The sequence below is a fragment of the Dromiciops gliroides genome, chromosome 1 (assembly GCF_019393635.1).
Source record: "Dromiciops gliroides isolate mDroGli1 chromosome 1, mDroGli1.pri, whole genome shotgun sequence".
NCBI lineage: Eukaryota > Metazoa > Chordata > Mammalia > Microbiotheria > Microbiotheriidae > Dromiciops > Dromiciops gliroides.
Window position 1 is genome coordinate 349499763 of NC_057861.1, and position 23946 is coordinate 349523708.

At 35.2% G+C, this 23946-nt stretch overlaps 1 protein-coding gene across 2 annotated transcripts in view; it reads left to right on the top strand.

Annotated features, from left to right (window-relative positions):
- Positions 1-23946, top strand: part of ADCY2 (adenylate cyclase 2) — a 544207-nt gene that overhangs the window by 478364 nt on the left and 41897 nt on the right. For both annotated transcript variants that reach the window (XM_043977444.1, XM_043977445.1), the window contains 3 exons: positions 6020-6136; positions 14094-14263; positions 22392-22476. In XM_043977444.1, the coding sequence (XP_043833379.1) occupies positions 6020-6136; positions 14094-14263; positions 22392-22476 (372 nt within the window). The remainder of the gene's footprint in view (positions 1-6019; positions 6137-14093; positions 14264-22391; positions 22477-23946) is intronic.

The following is a 23946-nucleotide window of genomic DNA, read 5'->3' on the forward strand; positions in this document are numbered from 1 at the left end:
ACTCCTCCCATGGCCAAGCCCATTGCTTCCCCTGCCTGGGAAGTCCAGAGAACTGATGCACATGCTCAACTTTCTCTAACTACATTTGCAGCTTCAGGCTCAGCCCTTCCCCAGCCTGGCTGTGCTTCTGAGACAACCTTAGAAAGCCCTTTAAATTCCAGATATGCTTGTTTTGTTCATAATTTTGCTAACCTGCTTTTGTCTTTAATTAGTAATCTTATAAAGCATTTGTATGGTGAAAAGACTGACAGACAATATAGAGGGGTTAAAGAAGAAAAACTTAAGCTGAATAAGAATGACAATCATCACCATAGTTCAAGACTCTGCTTCTTTTGCCATGGAAGGGTACATATTTTACAGAAATGTAGAAGTAAGCAGCAAGGTATTGATATGAGTATTGGGGATTTTAGATATTGGAATCAAAAGTGTTCTGAATTCACTCAGAGTAATAATGTCAGTTCAGAGGTTACATAGGATTTCTATGCTATTATATATACATTTTGAAATTAATGGTATGGGTTTATTTTCATAGAGATTTTCATGCTTTTGAGATTGTGTCTTATACTTAGTTTTTAAAACAAGGAGAATATTTGTAAAAGCTTTTTAGTCATGTGATCAAGTTTATATTTTATAATACTCTTATTGATATTAAGTTCATATTCATTTAGATTTCCTTAGTTTGAATTTCATTGTCTTTTATTGTTCCACGTGTATCTTCTTCTATTCATTCATCTATCTAATTTTGAAACATGGTTTTGATTTCATAATACAATGTTAATTCTAGGAGTATTGTGCTCCCATATTCTGAGTTATTTGTTTTTGTTATTTTTTCTCAACTGATTATTTGATCAAACTCTTTAAAGCATTTCCCTAGCAAATTGTTTGCCATGGCAAGTGTAAATTGATTCTAGAAGTATTATTTTTGATAAGCATATTCCAAAAAAAAAAAAAAAAGAGGGGAACATTTGTAAAAGTTGTCTTTGAGATTGTGTTGTGCTTTAACTTGTATTTAAATATGTTCAGATTTTTCAAAAAAGTAATTGTATGCTAAGTAAAAAAAAAGGTATTTGAAATTGTTGCATAATTATATATTATATTCTGAGTCAAGATGTATTCACATTTTTTGCAATCATTTATTATCCTCAATTTTTAAATCCATATGAGACTTGGATTATGGGAACTTATCATTTAAGACATTAATTGCCTTTATTCTGAGTTATCAGATGCCAGTTGGCCAAGGTGCCATCCAATCACAAGAGGAATACATGCAAGAGCAGACACTGAACTGTCACATGAGGGGAGACATGCATGAAGTCAAGGTATGGCCGAGGGAACGGCTTTTGACTAATGTTGAGGTTGGATTCTCTTGGTTTAATATTTTATTTTATTTTTCCCCACAATATTGTACAGATGGCTGGAAGTATTGATCCCACCCATCTCACTTCTACACCTGGCTTCTATGCTCCCTCCTATATGCCTGATGCCATGGACATCTCAATTCCATGCATCCGATTAAGTCTGACTCAGTTTCCTCCAATATGTTCGGTGGCATGGACATATATTCCATCCACCTATTTTAAGCCTGGCATACTGTATGAGCAGTACATATTGCTCAAGTGTGGGAATGCTCATATCCCATCATTTCTCTGTTCTTTTATGGTAACCCCCATAATTATCTCAGGTGTCATGATAAATAACAGTGTTGAATTTGGCCTTGACACCTGTTACCAATTATATTAGATTTTCTAATTTCTCATAATGGCATGAGGATAATTAGGCAGATGATGCAAAAAGTGATGAAACAAAGATAAAAATTATTTTTATTAATTAATATTGCAGCAATTGTCTTCTCAATTACCCTCCATAAGGGGGGACTATAGTAATATTATAATTTTAAAGAATGTTTCAATTTTTGTTTTATTATATGTTTCATGTGTAACAACCAAGATTCTGAATTCCCTTATATATGTTTCTGAGAACTTTCATTGTTTGATTTGATTACTGACAAAGCTATTTTAAAGTTGTGTTAAGCTCAATTTTGTAGGAAATTTCCTGGCTGATTACCAGCATCCACACATCAACCCCTGAAAAGACTTCCATTCCACGACTACACCTAGAGGACATCTGAGAAAAGATTTTCAGAGACTTTAAATGAACAGTTTTGATTTGTTGTTTTTGTTGTTTTTTTCTCTTTCTGTTATAATATACACCATCTGTAACATGTATTCTCTGCAGAGGCCCTCCCTTTGCAAGACTAATGTCAAAGCGTCGGTTCATGAGGACAAAAAAAAAAAATCGCCCCTCTGGACAAAACTTTCCTCTCTTCCTTTTCTATATTGTTGTTCACATATTATTAGTTAGCAATAGTTATTATATTGTTTTTACTGTTCCGTCAAGGAAACATTTTGTTTCTGATTGGAATGACGCCACCTGCTGGATACTTACTGTAGAAGAGTTCTGCCCATGAAGCGAAGGTCTTTGAGGGCAAGACCAGGAGTCTTTTCTTTGGCGGGGAGGAAGTGACGCAGACTAGTGGGAGGAGGAAGGAAGAGACTGGGGCTGACTCTGGGGCTCTTTCCTGAGGACACTGGTGGAGAAGGGAGCTAGAAATGTGCTCTCCCTTTAATAGATAGGAATCTAGGCCTTTTTCTCTCTCTTTACCAAATTCTTATTCTCCTTAATAAATGCTTAAAAGTCTAACTCTTGCTAAAGCTTATAATTTATTGGCGACCACTCATTAGATATTTTAGACAGACTAGCTAGAATTTTAGCCCTTAACAAGCTTTAATTATTATTTGTAAAGAAATTTAGTTTTATTTTTCATCTATGAAGAGACTTCTTGTCAGGCTGATAAGAGGTAAGACAAGGTTTTGTCCAACCTTTATATTGTGAATAATTAAGAGGGGTTTTGAGAAGAGACTTTATTTGGTATCTTGTGAGAACTGAGTGGTAGAACTGTGTTCCAAAAATGAAGAGAAGAATTGAAGTGATGGTGAGATGTTACTCTGCCTGTAATCTGTGATAAAATATTGTAAATAATTATTTATGTCTTTTATATTATTTGTTACTTGGTTAATGAACCAATAACACTGATGTTTATTTAAGTATATGATATTCAGGGACTTTGATACAAAGAAGTTATTAACTGATTATGGGGAAACGTTTTCCCTCTACTTTAGTAAATAAATGATATTTAACAAATTGAGATCATGGTTCAGAGCTAACATTAATTAATAAGAAAGTAGTTGTACATTTATTAATCAATAAAAAACATTCACACATATAAGAATATAAGAATGAAAGCGATAACTAGTCAAACCAGAATGAGGGGTAACCACTTCAGGTAGAACACATGTAAAGGGAGTTAATCTAAACATATGCACACATGTCACATGTAAATGTATTAGGTGAAATCATACTAGGAGGAAGAAATTATTACTGACTAGGGGAGATGAGAAATGGCTTCCAAGAATATTTGGCATTTCAATTGTACTTTAAATAATTGGTGGTAAAAGATCAAGTCAAGAGGGGTATAAAGGATGTTCCTAGCAGAGAGATTAATGTGAATGCAAGCCTGGAGGCCAAAATGAAGTCAAGTCAACAAAAACATCTTTTTTTGTTAATTAACTAATTTATGTTTAACATTCATTTAAAAGTTTTTGAGTTCTAAATTCTCTCCCACTCATTGAGTAAGTAAGCAATAGGATATCAATTATATATGTGAAGTCATTCAAAACATTATTTCCATATTAGCTATTCAACAAGAATGTATTAAGCACCTAATATGTGCCCCTAGGGATACAAATGAAAGCACATGACAGTCCCTACTTCCAAGAATCTCACAATCTAAGGGGGGAAGCCATATACTAACAATGATATACAAACAAAATATATCCAGGATAAATTGGAGACAATCAACAGAAAGAAGGCATTAATATTAAGAGGAATCAGGAAGGCCTCCTAAAGAGGCAGTCTCTTTAGCTAGTACTTGAAGAAAATAGGAGGCAGAGATTAGGGAGGAGAGAATCCTAAGCATGAGGGACAGACACCAAAATGCCTAGATTTGAGACATGGAGTATCTTGTTTGAGGAACAGCAAGGAAGTAGATCCTAAGGAGTTCTTGGGATGCAGATTCTCCTCCAGTTTGAAGGGCATAAAGTGTTGTAAGGAGGCAGAAGATGTGATCTGAGACTAGAAAATTAGAGCAGACTCCAGAATTTCTAAAGTTGCAACTCATATTACGTTTTATAAATTGTGTTCCATTTGTTATAATAAGCTCCAGCAAGAAAAAAAAACCAAACAATTTAAAAAGTACCATATTCCTGCATATTGCTCTTCAGGAGGGAAAAAAAAGGAACAACTTAGAGCCTCAATCATTTTTTTGGCATCTTCCCTTTCACATGGTGATATGATTAAGAATTTAATGCTATGCTTTTAATATCTAGAATGTCTACTTTTATAAATCCCCAGAGTAAAGCAGTTTCCTTTAACTTGTCAGTCCTTGATATATTATTATGCAAATGGTTATATTCTGCTTCCCCAGAAGCTGTATTTATAAAATATTGAATTCGTAATTTTTGCCAAGAAATTTCTCCATTCCTTCCCATCTGATTTTAGGGTTTTGTTTTACCCCCTCATGGTTCCCACAGTAGCAGTCAAATAGGGATGGTAATGGTTTTGATCAATTCTGCAGCAGCAGATCAATAAAACTCTCAAGCTTCTTTGATTTTTTTAAATTAGCATTTTCCTGAATTTCATTAAGTGATGTGACGCCTGAAAGTACTCTATTCAAAATCTCAGTGCATTATCCCAAATATACTAAATAACCACATTTTCTTTCTAGCTGATAACCAAAAACCTAAAGTGGCTAATATTTAAATATTTTAAGGGACCTCTACCATGAGAGCCAAGCAAGGTAACAGAGTAAATGAGAAGATAGAAAAGCTTTTGATTTTCAATCCTAATAGCATAAGATTTGGCTACATAACAGGAAATTCTTTCTAGAATAAGCAGTAAAAGTAAAATATTTGAGGAAGAGAAAATGAGCATCAAGACTTTAGGAAGGTTTAAACCTGACCAGTTGGTGACAGTGACACTATAGATCAGTAACTGGTTTTGTCCTTAGACAGAAGCACAGACCTTCTCAGCTTCACTTTCTCTCTTTAAAATAGCAATTGGTTATACACTCTGGCTTCCAGATAGATTATCACTTTTATTCAGGGTATAGCAAATGACCATGACAGGGACCAATTATCCTCATTTCCTCAGGATCATATTACATTGGACATTTCTGGCTTTCTATTATTCTAAAGGATAAATCTTTCTCAGAATTTTTGTATTTTTAATGTAATGGTCTACATTCTCCTCATTCCATGTGTCTAGGAGAATTCCTCATCTATAAAGTAGTGCAAATGGAATATAATATTGGTGGCAGTGATACTAAGCCACATGTGATTAAAATAATTTGTCATTTTTCTCATTAATTTAAGGTATTTTATCATAGATTTATAAATGCTGATGGACTCATTTAAATCAGGGTCTGAAATAAAATCAATGGAAGTTCTATAAGATACTTTGCAAAAGCTCTGATCTTTTTCATTATGATTTGATTTTCTACTTAATCACTCTTAAAAATGAGGGAAAAAAAGGAAACCCAATATCAAATAGCATCAGCCCTGATATTTTGCGTTTTTAAACAAATATTTGGCTAAGAAATACCCCCACGCTTACAAAATTGCTAGTGTCCTTAATATTAACTTCATTGTTTTAGAATAGTGATTAGATGCTTAGCTAAACAATCATTCATCTTTCATTACAAAAGAAAACTTCAGAAAGTTCCGACTAGAAAGCAGTTAGTGTATTTAAAACAAAAAGGCACACATCTGTCAACAAAAGAATTCAATTTTTCCCTTTACCACAAAGGAAGCAATGAGTAATCAATGAATTCACCCTCCTGAGTTCCCTTTCCTAAACTAGCTTAGACTAATAGTACACTGTAAAAATTGTTTTCCCCTCACAGTTTTTCCTGAATGAAGCAGAGATAATGCTCCACTCACATTTCAACAAATCAAATTCAAGTTTCCCTGACTCAACTGACCATAATCCTCAGAATACACAAAAGTTTTTTTTCCTGCCGGTAAGTAAATTTTGCTTCTTTTTATATTGTATTATGCTGCCCTCTACACACATGAGGTTGTATCCATGTACTTCTAAGTGGTATTGAAGCTATAGTGAGAATATGATTTTAGCTTAAGAGGAAATAAATGTCACAAAAGATTATGTATAGGTATCAGACTTTCTTGGTTTATAGTCTCTCAATTATCTTTTGAACTCAAACAGGCAATGGCTCATACCTTTTTAAAATGGTAACCTCATCAAGGAAGTATCTTTCAAGTGAAATCTATTAAAGTTACATTTACAAACATATAGAAATCTGTATAAAGTCACATTTACAAATGCATAATGTAAAAGGACCAGCTTAATGCTATTTCATGAAAGCTAATAACTTTGTGTTTAAATCAGAAGCCTTGGTTTTCAGTTGTGGCTGAATAATGGGCAAATCACAATATCTCAGACATCTTTAACATGAGGATAAGGACCTTACTTAGACCACAGTCATTCTGCGACCAGAGTCATTATTTTGTTAAAAAAAAAAAAAAATAAGCACTTTGGGGCAGCTAGGTAGCACAGAGGATAGAGCACCAGTCCTGGATTCAGGAGGACTTGAGTTCAAATCCAGCCTCAGACACTTGACACTTACTAGCTATGTGACCCTGGGCAAGTCTCTCAACCCTCATGGCCCCCCACACACACAAAAAAAGGTGAACTCTTATTTCTTCTTCCTCTTTCCCGAACAGTTGCTTCTGTCAATTGTTTCTGCTTCTGTATGATTCAGCATTTAGTTCTAAAATACTTCTTAGTGTTGTTCATGAGAGGTAACTTGGTACAGTGGAGAAAATTCTGGACTTGAAGTCAGAAGAGATTTGACTTCACCTGTTATCTCTAACATTAGCTGTGTGATTGTGGGCAAGGCACTGACCTCTCTGAGCCTTAGTTTCTTCATATGTAACGGGGATAATAAAACATTCAGTGCCTTCCTCATAGTTGTGTAGATTCAGAGCCAAAAAAGGATCATTCAGTCCAACTCCTCCATTTTGCAGATTAATAAACTGAAGCAATAAAGGTGAAGAGGCTTATCTAAGGTCACACAGGTAATAAAGTAGAAGAGCTGAGATTTGAATTCAGATCCCTAGGCACCAAACCTAGCATTCTTTTCCATGGATGTGAAGCATTTTGCTAGCCTTAAAGCAGAATAAAAATATCACCCATCATTATTCATTAGTTGATTTTCCAGTTGTTCTATGTGGCAGTCCTATTTGCCAACTTAGCATATAACCTCCTTGACAGTAGGGACCATATCTTATATCTTTTTAGTATTCCTCCCAGCTCCCAGTTCTAGACACTAATACACATATCCTCAATAATTCTTTGCCAGTTGGTTCATTTTAACCAGCAACTTGAACACTCTGTGTTTCAATTTTAGCACTTGCTATCATAGCCTCTTAATTGAAGAGGTCCTTCAAATGTTAAAGAATGCATGATCTCATTGAGGTAAACCCTTTTTACACGAATACATTTCTTTCTATGAATCTTCCAGAAAAGACAAAATCAATGTGCTGAAGCCCTTCCTCTTTTTTTCCTTTTTTTTTTGTTGTTTTTTGAGAGAAAGGGAGGAGTAGGGATATTCCATGATTATCAATGTGATACTTGAGCTGTCCATTTGTTATGATTCAGTAGAGTCCAACCTCAGTAGCTAGTCCAACCTCCTTTTCCAATTGTAAATAGCCTTGATGAGCTGAAGCCCACTTAAACATATTAAGCATGTCTCCATTGACCTTTGATTCACCTGTAGCTTTGATTCTTCTGAAATCAGGGTGCTCTATGATTCATAGCTATAGACTTTTAGGGTACTGAAGAGAATAAGCATAAATCGTTTGCTAAACACTTTCCCCCTGGAAATGGTTTATACAAAAAAAAAGAGATATTAAACACTTCCTTTTAAGTACAGACCATTTACTAGATCATACAGAAAACCCTGGTTTGATTCTCACCTGACCCTCTGCAGCCTATCTCCTCTCTCCCCCATTTATCTGTTTTAAACACTCACATTGTGGTTTTTGTGATATAAATTCTCTCTTGACTCTCCTGCCTGTCTAGCAATTTCTTTTCATTCTTCTTTGCTGAATCAATATAAATGTCCCACCCTTTAACTCTAGTTGTTCCTTGAGACTCTATCCTGACCACTGCTCTTTTCTTTCTCTAGTCTCTCACCTCTCTACCTTTGTACTAGATGGCTTGCCTGCCTGAACCAAATTAGTTCCTCATCATCCCTACCTCTCAGAATAACAGCTTCCTTCAAGGCTTGAGTCAGAGCCTCTCTTTCATAGTAATCTTTTCTGGATGCCCCTGGTTCATACTACTCCATCTTCAAATTATAGTGCATTTCCTTATCCATGTCATTATCACATCCCTCTATAGAATCTGAAGGGCAAGGACTATGTTTTAATTTTGTTTCCCAGTGCCTAACATGGTGACATTCACATAGAAGGCACTTATGAACATTGTTGAATTGAATATACACTAGGTGGTGCAGTGGATAAAACACAGGCCCTGAAGTTGGGAGGACCTGAATTCAAATCTCCTCAGACACTTACTAGCTATGTGACCCTAGGCAAGTTACTTAAACCCAACTGCCTTAAACATCCGGTGCCATCTCCTGTCATCCTGATGCATATCTTGCCACTGGATCCAGATAGTTCTGGAGGAAAGAGTGAGGTTGGTGACCTTGCACAAGCTCTCTCTCTCTTAAATCCAGTTCAGTGCAAGTAATGGCATCACCTGATGTCATGACTTTTCAAGAATGAAGGATAAACAACAACATGCACAAATCCATTGTAGGAAACTACATAGTAGAAAGAACCTACAACTTAGAGGTAGAAACCAGGGCTCAAGTCCTGGCTTCAGTATTTACTATTTATGGGATCATAAGCCACTTGGTATCTGAGCTCAGTTTTCTCAGCTCTAAAAATTAGATAATGTTATACTTGTATGACATACCTCACAGAATAGTTGAAGAAAAGAAACAAGCATTTATTAAGCATCTACTGTGTCCTAAGCCATTTACAAATATCATCTCATTTGATCCTCACAACAACCCTGGGAGGTAGGTGCTGTTATTATCCCCAGCTGTAGAAACTGAGGCAAATAAAGGTTAAGTTACTTGCCTAAGATCACACAGCTAGTTAGTGTGTGAGGCTGTATTTGAACTTGGGTCTTCCTGACTCCAGGCTCAGCTTCCTACATACTGTACCATTTAGCTGCTTCTAGTTGAGACTGAAATGCTTTGCAAACCTTAAGGCACTATGTAAATATGTGAGTTGTCATCATTTTATCTGTAGCTGAAATTACGTCTTTGTGATTTAATGTGTAAATTCTACTTCTTATGCATAAGCATAAGAATGTCACCTTTGTTACCTTGGGAAAATAACTGAATCTTCCTAGTCCTCATATTCCTCCATAAAGTAAGGAAGCTAGGCTAGATAGCCTCTGAGGTTCTACAATGCTTTGATCATCTTTATCAAACATTTGGTTTGGAGAAGTGGGGATGAGCCTATTCATTTTTTTAATGAAAAGTATGAGGCCCAGGGGCAGCTAGGTGGTATAGTGGATAAAGCACTGGCCCTGGATTCAGGAGTACTTGAGTTCAAATCCTGCCTCATACACTTGACACTTACTAGCTGTGTGACCCTGGGCAAGTCACTTAACCCTCCTTGCCCAACAAAAAAAAAAAAAAAAAAGAAAAGTATGGGGCCCATAGAGGCCATCTTGATGATAATACAAAGATAAGATCATGTATGGTAATCCAACATTTAGCCTGGTATTTTGCACAGGATAATATTTCAATAAATGTTTGTTAAAGTATGTGATGTTGCATTTGATGATAAAATGCTATATTATCAACACTGGAGGTAAACCTGAAGTCAGGATAAGGTACAACTCTGATACCCTGATCAAGATTAAAAAAAAAAATTTAGGGGGCAACTAGGTGGAGCAGTGGACAAAGCACTGGCACTGAATTCAGGAGTACTTGAGTTCAAATCCAGCCTTAGACACTTGACACTTACTAGCTGTGTGACCCTGGGCAAATCACTTAACCCCGCATTGCCTTGCCAAAAAAAAAAAAATTTTAAAGATTGAGCAGTGCTGTACATGAAGGACACTTTGACCCTATTCTTTAGAGAAATGGTTACCTGATCTGTATTATCTAATTTCTGTCACTGAAAAAAAAATCTATGTCTTTAAAAGCATCAGCAGCATGCCTATATAGCCATAGCAAAGAGAAAACTTATACTTAGTTTCTAACCCTACATTATAATGAAAATATGCCTATGTTGGAATCAACTTTAAAAAGAGAAGGCAGCTTGACTGGCAATGGGCATTTCAAAATTAGTCCAGCTAATATTTTAGATGAAATTTAACAGAACATAATTGCTATTACTTAAAGAAATTCTATATTCTTCTATGACCTCATTTTAAATGAAATCAAATCATTAGAGGCACAAGTTGTAGGGAGTGATGGAAAGCAGAGGCAGAGCCCTGAGGAAATGTGGAAATCAAAGTTCAAAATTACTCTGTCTTAAAAGTTATGCAAAAAAAAAAATAATCACTTAATAGAACCATCATCCAAAATGGGGCCTCATAGGTTGTTCCAATCTGTTGTAGCCACTTTGGGATTTTCATGAAGTAGGCAGAGGAAGCCAGTGTTGCTAAAAGTTATAAGCCTTTATTATGGGGAAAATATTGTGTTATTTACTATGAATAGGGCAAAATCCTAAAATTTCAGAGCAAAAGATAGATCAAAGGCAATCTACCATAGCCTATATCAATTGAATATAAGAAGATTTTTCTGTACAACATAGTAGACAAATTGTCTGATGTTGCTTGGAAACCTCCCATGAAGGAGAATCTACTACCTCCTCAGTTAACCCATTTCCACTTTTGGATAGCCTTAATTGTTAAGAATTTGGGCAAGTTCTTTAACATCACTGGGTCTTCATTACCTTATTTACAAAATGAGTGAATTAGGGTTAGAGCTAACCTTAATTTTTTATAAGTAAAATAGCCTTCAAAAATCATCCAAAATGGATCTCTATATTGGAAAAGCTTTTGTCACCTCATAACAGGTGAGACTTTTTTTTTTAAACAGGGACATTCCTGGCATCCTCCAATTCACACTTCCCAATAATTGGCCACCTGTTCTAACTTTTCAAAAGGTCAGCTCCATTCACATGCTTTCTTTATAATGTAATGCAGAACTGTACAAACATAAGGTGTGTGGATACCATCTTGCCACTCCTTTTCAAGAGCTGAATCTTTCCTGCCACTTTTTTGTATGCCCAGAAAATTTTATGGACATTGATTATACTCTTTGTAGTGTAGAATGATAAGGGTTAGTTACTCCTAGGAAAGTTGGAAAAGAGCTTTGGTTTAAGCTATCCCAGTTCTTCCTCTCCATTTTCAATTCAATTTGGAGTGACGTATATTTATTTTCTTAAAGGCAGTTCCACTTATCTTTAAGAAATTTTGTACTGAGGAAGAGGGTGTGATCTGGGAGTATTCAATCTGACTTGTCTCAACTAAAAACTGAGACACATGGTGTTAAATGAGTATTCTCCCTAATATACCAAATAATTCCTTTTGTGAAATCAATATAAGGAACCATGGATAAGAAAGATTTATTGTTTAATATCTTTGTTATATAGTTACAATAAAGGATAGGACACAAGTGAAGAAGGGGAATTCAAGAATTAGAGAAAAGGAAGCCTATTTTCATGCCTAAAGGTTGTATTGTGTAATAAATATTTTAGATATCTATAATTTCATGTTTACTATTTTAGTGTTGAAATTTTTCATTAGCATTGAATTTTCCTCCGGAACTAGTCTTTTTTCACTTTGTACAGAACAGTAGGTTTTGCATAGACTAGCCAGACCATGGATAATGATATGACAGAAGATCTTACCCTATCAAGCCAAAGGAACCCTTGCTCATGGAGTTTTTAGCTTTTAGAATTTAGTCACTCCCCCCCCAAAAAAAACTCACAAATGTTCCTACTGATAAAAAAAAATGTTCCTTGTCTTTGTCTAGTTTTGGTACAAGTGGATAATAAGTTGTGTCCCACCAGAACCAGACAATTTGAATATCAGAGAAAAAGGAAGGTTAATGATGGAGACAAACTGTTAGGAAAGATGTGTATAACTAAGATTTTTCTCTAAAGTCTTAGATAAGGACCTCCCTCAATAAAGAAATAGGGGGGAAGTATTGCTTTGGAGAGAATAGAAGGTGAAATTGAGAATCAGTTTATGGAATAGTAGAAGGGTTGTCTTGCTGTAGTTAGGGCCCAGCTAAGACTTGAAACCAAGTCTTCCTTAGTCCAAGGGCAGCTTTCTCTCCTCCACTCTGGACTGCTTCTCTTCAGCATCTTCCTTAGTGAAAATAAATTGGCTTGGTATGTAGTTGTTGTCATTGTAGTGTTTTTTTTTTAAGAACCCAGGTCATATTTTTTTTGGTGGGGCAATGAGTGTTAAGTGACTTGCCCAGGGTCACACAGCTAGTAAGTATCAAGTGTTTGAGGCTGGATTTGAACTCAGGTCCTTCTGAATCCAGGGCTGGTGCTTTATCCATTGCATCACCTAGCTGCCCCCGCCCAGGTAATATTTTTGGAATTGATGGAATAGGTTCAACAAAATTAGATTTATTTCTTTTTTTCAATCAGTAGTAAAATCAAAACTAATCTAAAAGAATCACTTAGTAATTAAGTATAGTAATTATACTTAAAGTGTTTCAAATACATATTTTATTAAAGAATTATAAGTAATTTGACAGAATCCATTAAGACTTCACTGTACCATTTTAAAACACTATAAGAGAAAAAGTTAACTCTTTACTGTATTGGTAAATGGGATAGGCAATGGTATATATAGCATTACAAATAATCAGTTGAGAAGTACCTTCTCCATGAAACCTTCCCTGATCACCCCAGTTGAGAGTCTTCTCTCCTTCCATCAGTTTTCCTCTTACCATACTCATTTACTTACATTGCATACTGTATAACCCTAGTAGAGTATAAGAAACATCACAGCAGACTGTTTCAATTCTGTCTTTATATCCCCAATGCCTAGACCAGTGTGTTGTATAGTAGGTGCTTCATAAATATTTGTTTAATTGAGTATTGCCATATAAGGCAAGTTCAATACTACTTGCCACCAAATATTTAGAAATACTTTGTTCAAAGATGTTATTTTTTTAAATATCTTTAATTGCCTCGTAAAATATAATGTAAGACTAAGAATATCCAAGTAGAGAGACCCTGTGGAACAGTGCTTAGAGTACCATTCCCTGGACTCAGAAAGGATCTGGGTTCTAGTCCTTCCTTTGATACATATGGTCTGTGTGACTCTATGTAAGTTGCTTTATTCCCAGTATCCTAGGTAATCTCTAAGACTAGAAGAAACCAAAGAGTTGCCAATCACTAGACACATAGAGGGATTTCCCTATACCAGTGAAATGACTGGCTCCCATCCAAAACAGACAAAAAACCAACAGTTTACCTGGTTTTCAAGTTGCATTTGGTATCAGAACAAGTTTTCTGGATGTAGCAATGTATCTCATGGTTCCTAACTTGGAGTATTTTCCATTTCAATTACAAAGGAACCATTCTGAAGCAGATCAAAACTCTTTAAGGAATCTTTGAAATGCCAACATTTCCACAGTCTTTAGGTCAGGCATCATTTAGTTGTAACACTAGAAGAACCTCCATTCAGGTTAGCCCAGATCTGAACTAGTCTCTGGAGATTGAGGGATAAATGTTATTAACTGAGATACCTGTTTTGCATTCATCTTTGATGTGAGTTACATGTTAGCTACAAGAGGTTTGGAAGTTGACAGTATGATGATGGTGATAGGATTGGGTTTGTTCTTCTGATTTCTCAGATCAGATACTAATTAAGTTTCTTGCTTTTCCCCCATGTTCCAGTACTTCATTTACAGCTGCATTCTGGGCTTGATATCCTGTTCTGTTTTCCTACGGATAAACTATGAATTGAAAATGATGATCATGCTGATTGCACTCGTAGGTTACAATATCATCCTCTTACATACCCATGCCCCTATACTTGATGACTACAGTAACTTTCTCATTAAAAGGTAGGTTGACTTCTGTTTACATAAAATTTGCTCAATGGTGAATGGTTAAAAAAAAATTTGGAATAGTGAGTAAATATAAAATGGGAAGAGGATTGTTATTATTCTATCATTAAAATGAAGTAATTGTGGGATTTGAGGCTGTACTTGAAAATCTTTTATGATAGTGCACACAGTAATTACAGCAGTGGAACTAAAAGGAAATTGTTTGGAGGGAAAGTTTACATAAATGTTTATTACCAGTATGCCCCAAAATACATCTGTATAATTGTCATGAGACTTATTGATTTGTTAAGGTTTAGTATTAGGTAGTATGCTTTGAAAAGAAGGGATTTCCTACATTTTTCTAAGGTTAAAAGAATAGAATATAAAATTTCTTTCTATACCAGGAATTTTATGGAGAAATGGGACTTCATTAATTCTTAATGGTCTTAATATTTTTCCTCAAAGTTGCTTTACAAAATTATCTATTTTCACAGATACTCATTTGTCTTGTTACTACATTTAATTCTTTTGAGAAGAATTATCCTCATTGGGAAGTTTATTCATGTATCACAATTTGTTTAACCAATTCCCTATTTGATGGGCCTCTACTTTGTTTCCAGTTCTTTGCTACCTTCATATATGCTGCTATAAATATATTGGCATATATGGACTCCTTCTGTCAATGATCTTGAATATATATATATATACACACACACCTAGCAGTAGAATCCCCAGTGCAAAGGGTATGGATATATGAGGGGCTGTATTTTCCTAATTGCAAAATGCTTTACAGAATGGTTTTACCAATTCTCAGCTCCACCGATGTCAGTTAGTCAATAGATACTTATTAAGCGCCTACTATGTGCCAAGTACTGAGCTGGAGATTCAAATAAAAATCAAAATAAAGACAACACACAAAACAAAGCTGAAAAGTAAGAAGTAAAGAGAGGAAGGGGAGAGATACCTGACAGAGGGGCATATAGGAGAGCTCCAAAGATGTCCAAGAGCAGGGTAGCTGGTCAAAAATGTTGGAGAAAGGGGTGGCTAGGTGGTGCAGTAGATAAAGCACCGACCCTGGATTCAGGAGTTCCTTAGTTCAAATCCAGCCTCAGACACTTGACACTTACTAGCTGTGTGACCCTGGGCAAGTCACTTAACCCCATTGCCCCGTAAAAAAAAAACAAAACAACAAAACAACAACAACAACAAAATGTTGGAGAAAAACTGTTTAGCCACCCCTCTTAAAATAAAGGTCCTGCAGCCAATAGCCCTGCCCTCCAGTCAGAGGGTCCAATTAGAGGGACAAAGAGTGCTGATCAGATATGAGTACCAGGCAGATTCAATCTTGTAGGATAATGAGATGCCCTAGTGATGAGTTTCCTAGGTAAGGAAAAGAGTTTCTAAGAAGTCCAAAAGCAGCATATCTGGTGGGAAATGAAAATAGTATAGCTGTCTTTTGATAAGTTAAGTTTCTACAACCCCTCCAATACTAACTACTAAAAGATATATAAGGACAGCTAGGTGGCGCAGTGGATAGAGCACCGGCCCTGGAGTGAGGAGTACCTGAGTTCAAATCCAGTCTCAGACACTTAACACTTACTAGCTGTGTGACCCTGGGCAAGTCACTTAACCCCAATTGCCTCACTAAAAAAAAAAAAAGATATATAAACTATATAAAAGATAAAAATCAACCTTGAATTATCTGTACCATAGCCTATTATGTGATTACAAATTTTGGCTTTGCATTATTCTTTGATTTTTCTATTTGATATATTGCATAAAAATACACATTTCTCTGCATTGTGAATAAAGGTGAAATCTTCTTTCACCAAAGAATTCTCAGGAGGATTTTTCCCCCCTTATGCACTGGAAGCAAATTTAGTACCAATGTGAGCTGAATTAAATTTTCTTTCTCCTACTCTAATTTCAGTGTAAGGCATTGAGCAATTATATGCAGTCTTTAATGTTAGTTTGAGTGAAAGGATTGAAGGCAACACCCCAGGTTAAATTTAAGATAATAATAATACTTAACATTTATATAGTGTCTACTATGTGCCAGACACTGAATTAAGTACATTACAATTATTGTCTCATTTGATAAGTAAATGTCTTGTCCAATTTTCTTCCCAACATTTCCACATTTTCCAATGTTCTAAAGATGTTAAGCATAAACAAATGAGTGAACATAGACTCTTTTTTTATATTTTCAATCTTAGCTTTTCAGAAGAGTGAGAATATTCTGTCATCCACTCTGCAAAATTCAGAGTAATCTATAACATTACATATTCTACACATACAAGTACAACAAACATATATTTAACAAATGCTTTTCTTATACTAACATTATAAGATGCATAATGCAAATAGTTTTGCCTCCATTTTACAGATGAGGAAATAAGGCACAGACAAATTAAGAAATTAAGTCCAGGGCCATTGGTTATCAGAGAATACAGTAAGGACCTGAGCCCAGGACTTCTGAATTAGCAGATTTGAAACTAGCTCTTGTGATTCCAAGTTCAGAGCAAATTATACTACAGTGTGCTACTTCTAGTTGGTGAAAGTGAATTCTTTAAGTATTTGTAATTAAATTAAATTTATTTTGTGATTTGTAAGCAAACATCAGGATGAGAACTAAAAATTTCTCACAAATTTTAAAAATATTAGAAAAAAACAAAATGTTTGTTTCTCTGTTATAGAAAGAAAAGTAGTATTAAATTCCTAAAGAAAGCATTGTCATCTATCATTACTCATTTTCACATGAAGTCTATGATGTGTTCTAAATTACCATTTATTAGATTTAAAGATCATAAATATGGTATAAATCTGACACAAAATAAGAAAATTAGATTGGGAGATTTCTGACAGGAAGAAAATGACTTCCAGAGAGTGGGTTGAGTACTTTGGGAGACACATAATCTCTCTAAATAGCATCACCAGGAACACTAGAGTAGATATTTACTAAATAATACCTCAATTTTTACAGCATTTCAAAATTTCTTCTTAGGGTTTTAACATTTATTATCTTATTTCTGTCCTCAAACTATCTCAGTGAGTTATACTGGACAAGTATCATTTATATATTTGGAACCAGACAGAAAAATAAGAAACAGAGGGGCCAAATGGTTTGCCCCTCTCCTACAAAATGGGTTAATGGTAGATACAACAGAGAAGTCCAAAAGAGAAAGGGAGGGAGGGAGGGAGGTAGGAAGGAAGGAAGGAAGGAAGGAAGGAAGGAAGGAAGGAAGGAAGGAAGGAAGGAAGGAAGGAAGGAAGGAAGGAAGGAAGGAAGGAAGGAAGGAAAGCTGCTAAACCTAGGATATATGAACTTTTTTTTTTTTTTGCGGGGCAATGGGAGTTAAGTGACTTGCCCAGGGTCACACAGCCAGTGTCAAGTGTCTGAGGTCGGATTTGAACTCAGGAACTCCTGAATCCAGGGCCGGTGCTTTATCCACTGCGCCACCTAGCCGCCCCCAATATATGAACTTTTTAAATATTATAACGACTATCCTAAAATAGTTTCCTTTGGAATTCTATGCATTTTATTGTATAAATTGAAAAGCATTCTTCTGAGAAAGGGTCTATAGGTTTCACCAGACTGGCAAAGGGGCCCAAAGAAGGGTAAGAATCACCCTTTAGTTTCCCTTTTTTTGCATAAACGAGTATTAGATTTTTAATCAAATGTCTTTTTCTTTATCTATTAATATGTTTTGTGTTTATGTTTGTAATGAAGTTTTGACCATGGTTCCTTAATCAAACTCCATGCTATATGTTTTATTATAATTATGTACATTGTTTTTCAAATATTGAACCAGCCTTGCATCTCTAATATATTTCCAACTTGGTCATAATGAATGTTTTGAGACAGTGCTGCAGTGTCTTTGCTAATATAAAAAAACTTAATCAGTTTTCATTACTGATCTAACCAGATGTAAAAGAATTTAATTCCTAAGTAATTTTTTGGAAGGGTGAGTTATTTTCATATTTTGCATAATCTCCTAAAATAAATCAAATTTCACCAACATTGCTAGCTTAAAACAAATGAGAGGTCTTTGACAGTAGAAGTTTGGATTCAGCACCTTAACTCTGTAAGTTTCAAATGATCTACTTTTCATCCAATATATAGAATGAAGCTATAGTTCTTACCATAATTTCATTTTAAGAAATTTTTATTCTTATTTTACCTCTATAAAATAAGAAAAGAAATATCAAAACATGCTTGAAGTCCCATAGACTGCTATTTTTTTCCCCTCTCTCCTTCTCTGAGACCTAAAGAAAGGATCATCCTTGCCCCACCTAAGCAGTTTGCTTTTAGGCTCATCAAGTATTTCAAGCATTCCCTCAAATTTTTTCACTTTCACTTTCTACTAGAACTCTTGAAACTAAGGGTCAGGCTCATTCTGTTTCAGCATGTTTAGCTAAGAAGCTGACAAACTGTAATTATGTTGAGTTTGCTGTAGGCATGTGTACCATTCAGACCCAAGGAGAAAATTTCTCCAGGACATATGGAATAAAATCGCCATAGGTTAGAGATGGGAAGGACTTCAAAGATTATAGGATCATGGGCTAAATAAATTTAGATTCTGAAAGGGCCTCAAAAATCTTTTTACAACTAAGGAAAGCAAAACCCATAGAGGTGCAATCACTTGCCCCAAACTACACAAGTATATATCAGATCTTCAGCACTCAAACCCAGGTCTTTTAATTCTAAGTCCAATGCTCTTAGAATTCATTTGAGTCTCGCTGGCTAATACTTTTTTTCAGAGTTAGAAATCTTTTTTTTTTAATTTTTTATTTTATTTGTGATATATAATTATATTTTATACATATATCAAACATAGATATGTGTATATACATATACACGTATATGACAAAAATACCTAGATATAATTCTAATACATATAACTTAGTATTTTAAATCCTTAAATAACTGTTTTATAAATAACATATACATATCAATTTATATAAATAATTTATATGACAAATTATGTATGGCCCGTATCAGATTGTTTGTTACCTCACAGAGGGAGGAAGGGGAGGGAGGGAAGGAGGGATAGAGATTGGAACAAAAAAAATAAATTAAAATATTTAATCTGGGAAGGTGGGGGTGTGCAGGGAAGGGTACAGGAGTTTTATATATATGTACATATATATATTTATACACACATAAATTAATTAAAATAATTAATTATTTTACTAATTAAAAAATTAAATGAAATAATTGTGTATACATGCATAAATTCCATTAAATTAATTAAGCTATCCCTAACCATAACAACAATAATAACAGCTAACATTTATATAACATTTTCTGTGTCCTAGGCACTATGCTAAGCACTTTATAATCATTATTTTATTTGATTCCCACAACAACTCTGGGAAATGTGCTAATATTATACAAAACATCTCTCATTGTCCCACAAGTATATAGAGAGTACAGAGGAAAGTGGGTTCAGGCTCAAGGACACATGTGGCAAAGGGGTTAACTTACAACTTCTGATAGCTGACAATCCTTTTACTTATCAGAGGATGAAGAAGTTCACCTTAAGCATAATGAATCTGTCTTGTCTGCCCTTGGCTTCCAATATAGATTTTATTGCCAATCTCTGCCGATCCTAGAGTGACAATACTGATGGGAAGATAGGAAATCCAAAATCTTACATAATTGTATAAACTCACAAGTTCCCATTCCAGCTAAAGCTAGGGTGGGGAGAGTGGAAAAGGAAACTGGGGCAAGGCCAAAGTAACCCCCCCCCACCCCAGACCACCACCACCCTACCTTTCTAGCTCTTACTCAGACATTTTCCTGGAAAGGTTCACTTCCCTGCTCACCACTTGCTAGAACTCCCTAATTAAAGCTAATTCAGTACTTTTAGATACAACCTAGAGAGTGTGAATAAATCCCTCAGCCAATTGAAAGACTTCTTCTCTGTTGTCACTTTATTTAATTCAATGACTTTCAAAGACTTTTCACACAATCTAAAGCCTGTGGATGAGAGTGATTAATTGAACATTTTAATCACTTACTCTAAGTAAAATAGAATAACTTGATTACTATCAATTAACTGCACTATTATGTTTAATACTCAAAAGAGAAAATTCTAAACTCCATGAAGTTTGATGATACTAAGTTCTTTTTCAAAGATAGTCAAAAAATTCTGGTTTCACATTTGTTGACTGCTAAATATAGTACTTCAAAGTTGTAAGAATTAGGTTTACTAAGAGAAGAGGTATTAAATAAGCACCCACTACAACCTTGGGCACTCATGATATTAAAAGCATGTAAACCAGGGGACAAATCTTTCCAACCTATCAAGGAACTTCATCTGATAGACTATTCTTCCTTCTCTCTTCCTGAATCCTTATTATATTCTCTATCCTATCCTTTTCCCCATACCTTTCATTCTGCTTCATGTAGTTTTCATTTTATCTAACCCTAATTTTCACCTTTTTTGTCACTCTTCTATTAACTGATCTTGCTTTTAATACAATTTTTGAAAAATAACAATACATATATAGCTTTAAAAAGAACAATATACTTTAAATTTTGTATTTCCTCAAAAAGTCTTTTGAAACCGGGTTTCCTTCCTAGGTTGGAAGTGCAGCAAACACTAAATAGCCCAGTCCTAATATGGATAGGTACAAAAGCTTTAGTGTGCTCTGGGTTTTTTTGTTGTTTATTTTTTGGTGAGGCAATTGGGATTAAGTGACTTGCCTAGGGTCACACAGCTAGTAAGTGTCAAGTGTTTGAGGTCATATTTGAACTCAGGTCCTCCTGAATCCAGAGCCAGTGCTCTATCCACTGCACCACCTAGCTGCTTTTTTGACCTGGGCTAGTTCAGCCACTCCTTAGGCAGTCTGCCAACCCTCCATTCCCAGAAGCTGATCATATTGGTGCCTGTTTTAGTGCAGACACTTGATCAGCTCTAGCTTTAATATAGCTAAAAACTACTGAGCTCAAGCAATCAACCTGTCTCAGCCAATCTAGCAGCAGGAATTATATGTTATGTTGAGTGACCAAGTCATTTGGATTATTATAAATACCCAAATTAACTACAAAGGACATATGAAGTAAAATGCTATCTGCATCCAGAGAAAGAACTGACGAAAAAGAACTACGTATAGAATGATTTTACACATACACACACACACACACACACACACACACACACATTTCTGTGTAATGTGTGGTGAGGGGGAGAAATATTAAGCAAAAATAATTTACATGATAATTTTATTATCTTTTTAAAAAGGATAACAAGTTGTACATAAGATTGCAATTTCATATAAAATCATTTTTATGATATTGTTATGGAAATGCTTATTTTATTCCATAAATTAAAATTTAAATAAATATTTTTTAAATATATGACACCATACCCTGCTCAAAAAAAAATCTTTTAAATAATACTAAATCTTTTTTTAAAAAATGTGTCAATAAATAAGAAATTACAGCAAATTCATTATAATATAATGAATGAAATCAATGAAAGAGACCACAGTTGTATAATACTTGTTTGTGTGCATATCTTATTGCCCTTATTAGACTATGTACTCCATAAGACAGGAAGAATGTCTCATTTATCTTTACTCTTGTTCTTAGTCCCACTAACTCCTGAATTTACTTGTCAATAGATATTATATTTGCTGAAATTGAATAATATAGATGTAAACATTCTCCTTACAACAGATTTGCTAATTGTTGTTTCCTTTGCATAGATTAACCAGAATACTAGTCTTACTGCAGTGTTTCTCCTAGAGTAGGAACAAATCACACAAGTTATCTTTGAGTCTTCTTGTTATTTGTCCTTCATTCTCAAAGAGGATCATGACATCAAGATGATGTCATGACTTGCAGTGAAGTGGATTTAAGTGAGGGACAGCTGTGCAAAGTCACCAACCTCACTTTCTCCTCCAGAACCATCTGATTCCAGTTGCAAGACAATATCAGGACAATTGCAGGTGGTCCCAGATGTTAAGGCATTTGAAGTCAAGTGACTTGCCCAGGGTCACACAGCTAGTAGTAAGCATCCTTGAGTCTTAAAATAGATATAAATACACACAAGCACAAGTGAAAGACTAAATATGACTGAGGAGTTGTGCCTGTACAAACAATTTATCTATATGCATTTTTGTTGTTGTTGTATAGACCGGGAATATGGAAAGACCTAAAGACCATGGGTTCTGTGTCTCTCTTTATATTCTTCGTCACATTACTGGTTCTGGGGAGACAGGTAAGAAGTCTGTTATTTCTACTAATAAGGATTTTTGTATGTACCTATGTCTTTATTTTCATGCAACCACATCTGGGAACTACATGTGTCAAAGAGAGAGGATGAAGCCCATAATGACAAGGTCCAGAAATACAACCTGAAGGGTAAATGCTCTCAACTCTTTGACAAGAATGGGCAAATGCTTTGAACACAGGAAGTCAACCTGTGTACTTTTACTTCCATTTAAGCCTCAAAATAGCAAGTCAGCTTACGATCCTATAAGAAAATATCTATATAGTTAGAAAATATGAGACTAGAAAAAATATCCTTTTGAACACTTATTTTGAAATACATATTTTGTAGTGTATTTCTGTCACTGTTTTTCTTGTTTTAATGTGGATGTTTGTAAGCAGGATGTTTAGCCTAAGGAAAAAACTTTGAGGTGGGTATAATAGCTGTCTTTAGGTATTTGAATGGTTCTCATGTAGAAGAGGGATTAGGCTTAGCCTCAGAGAGCAGAACTAGAAGCAATGGATAAAGATGCAAAAAAAATCTTGCACAATATGGCATAGGGCATTTCCTCCTCACTAGAAGTTTGTGGTTGTTGCAATCTGGGTTAAGTGATTTGCACAGGGTCACACAGCTAATAAGTGTCTGAACTCAAGTCCTCCTTACTCCAGGGCTATTGCTCTGTCCACTGCACCACCTAGCTGCTCTTCACTAGAGGTTTTCAAGATGTTACTGAGGAGATTCTTGGTCAGGCAGAAATTAGACCACTTGGACTCTGAAGTCCCTTTCAATGTTAAAATTCTATAATTCTCTCCCAAAAATCCCTGCTCCGGTACCTTATTGTGCTGTGAAAATGGCCTGGAGTTGTGGAAGGTTATTCTGGTGAGGTGCCACCTCTGTCAATCCCTACCAAGGTAGAAGCCTATGAATAGAGGCTCAGCGCATCACACCTGCTGTCCACATCCATATGCAATGAGGACAGGCTCCTCACTACAGTGTTGGCCATCAGGTGATAAAAGATTTTGGCCACGACTCATGAAGAACAGCAGCTCACCCCTACAAAAATTGTGGCTACCCTCGAGGATCTAAAATCATACGCCCTTGATATAGTAAGATGATAAATGTTCCATAAGACTCAAACAACTTAATCAAATAACTGCTCTGTGCATTAGAGAAGTTGATAAAATAATGGTTACCTTTAATAGTGAGGTACTTATCTAGTTGGTGTAATGGTCATTCGTGTAGACCCTAAGGAGTAAGCTATGATAATGTTATCTGAAAGAATTAACCCCTCCAAAAAGAAAAAAAAAATTCTGACACCTATTTGAAAAACTTTTGGTAAAATCTCCTGACAGAATCTAACCTAGGACCTTTTTTTTAATATAATAATTTTTTTTTTCCTTTTTCAAGTAACAGGAGATAGAAAAAAGCACTGGATTCAGAGTTAGAAAAGCTGAATTCAGTTCCCAGCCCTGACATTTA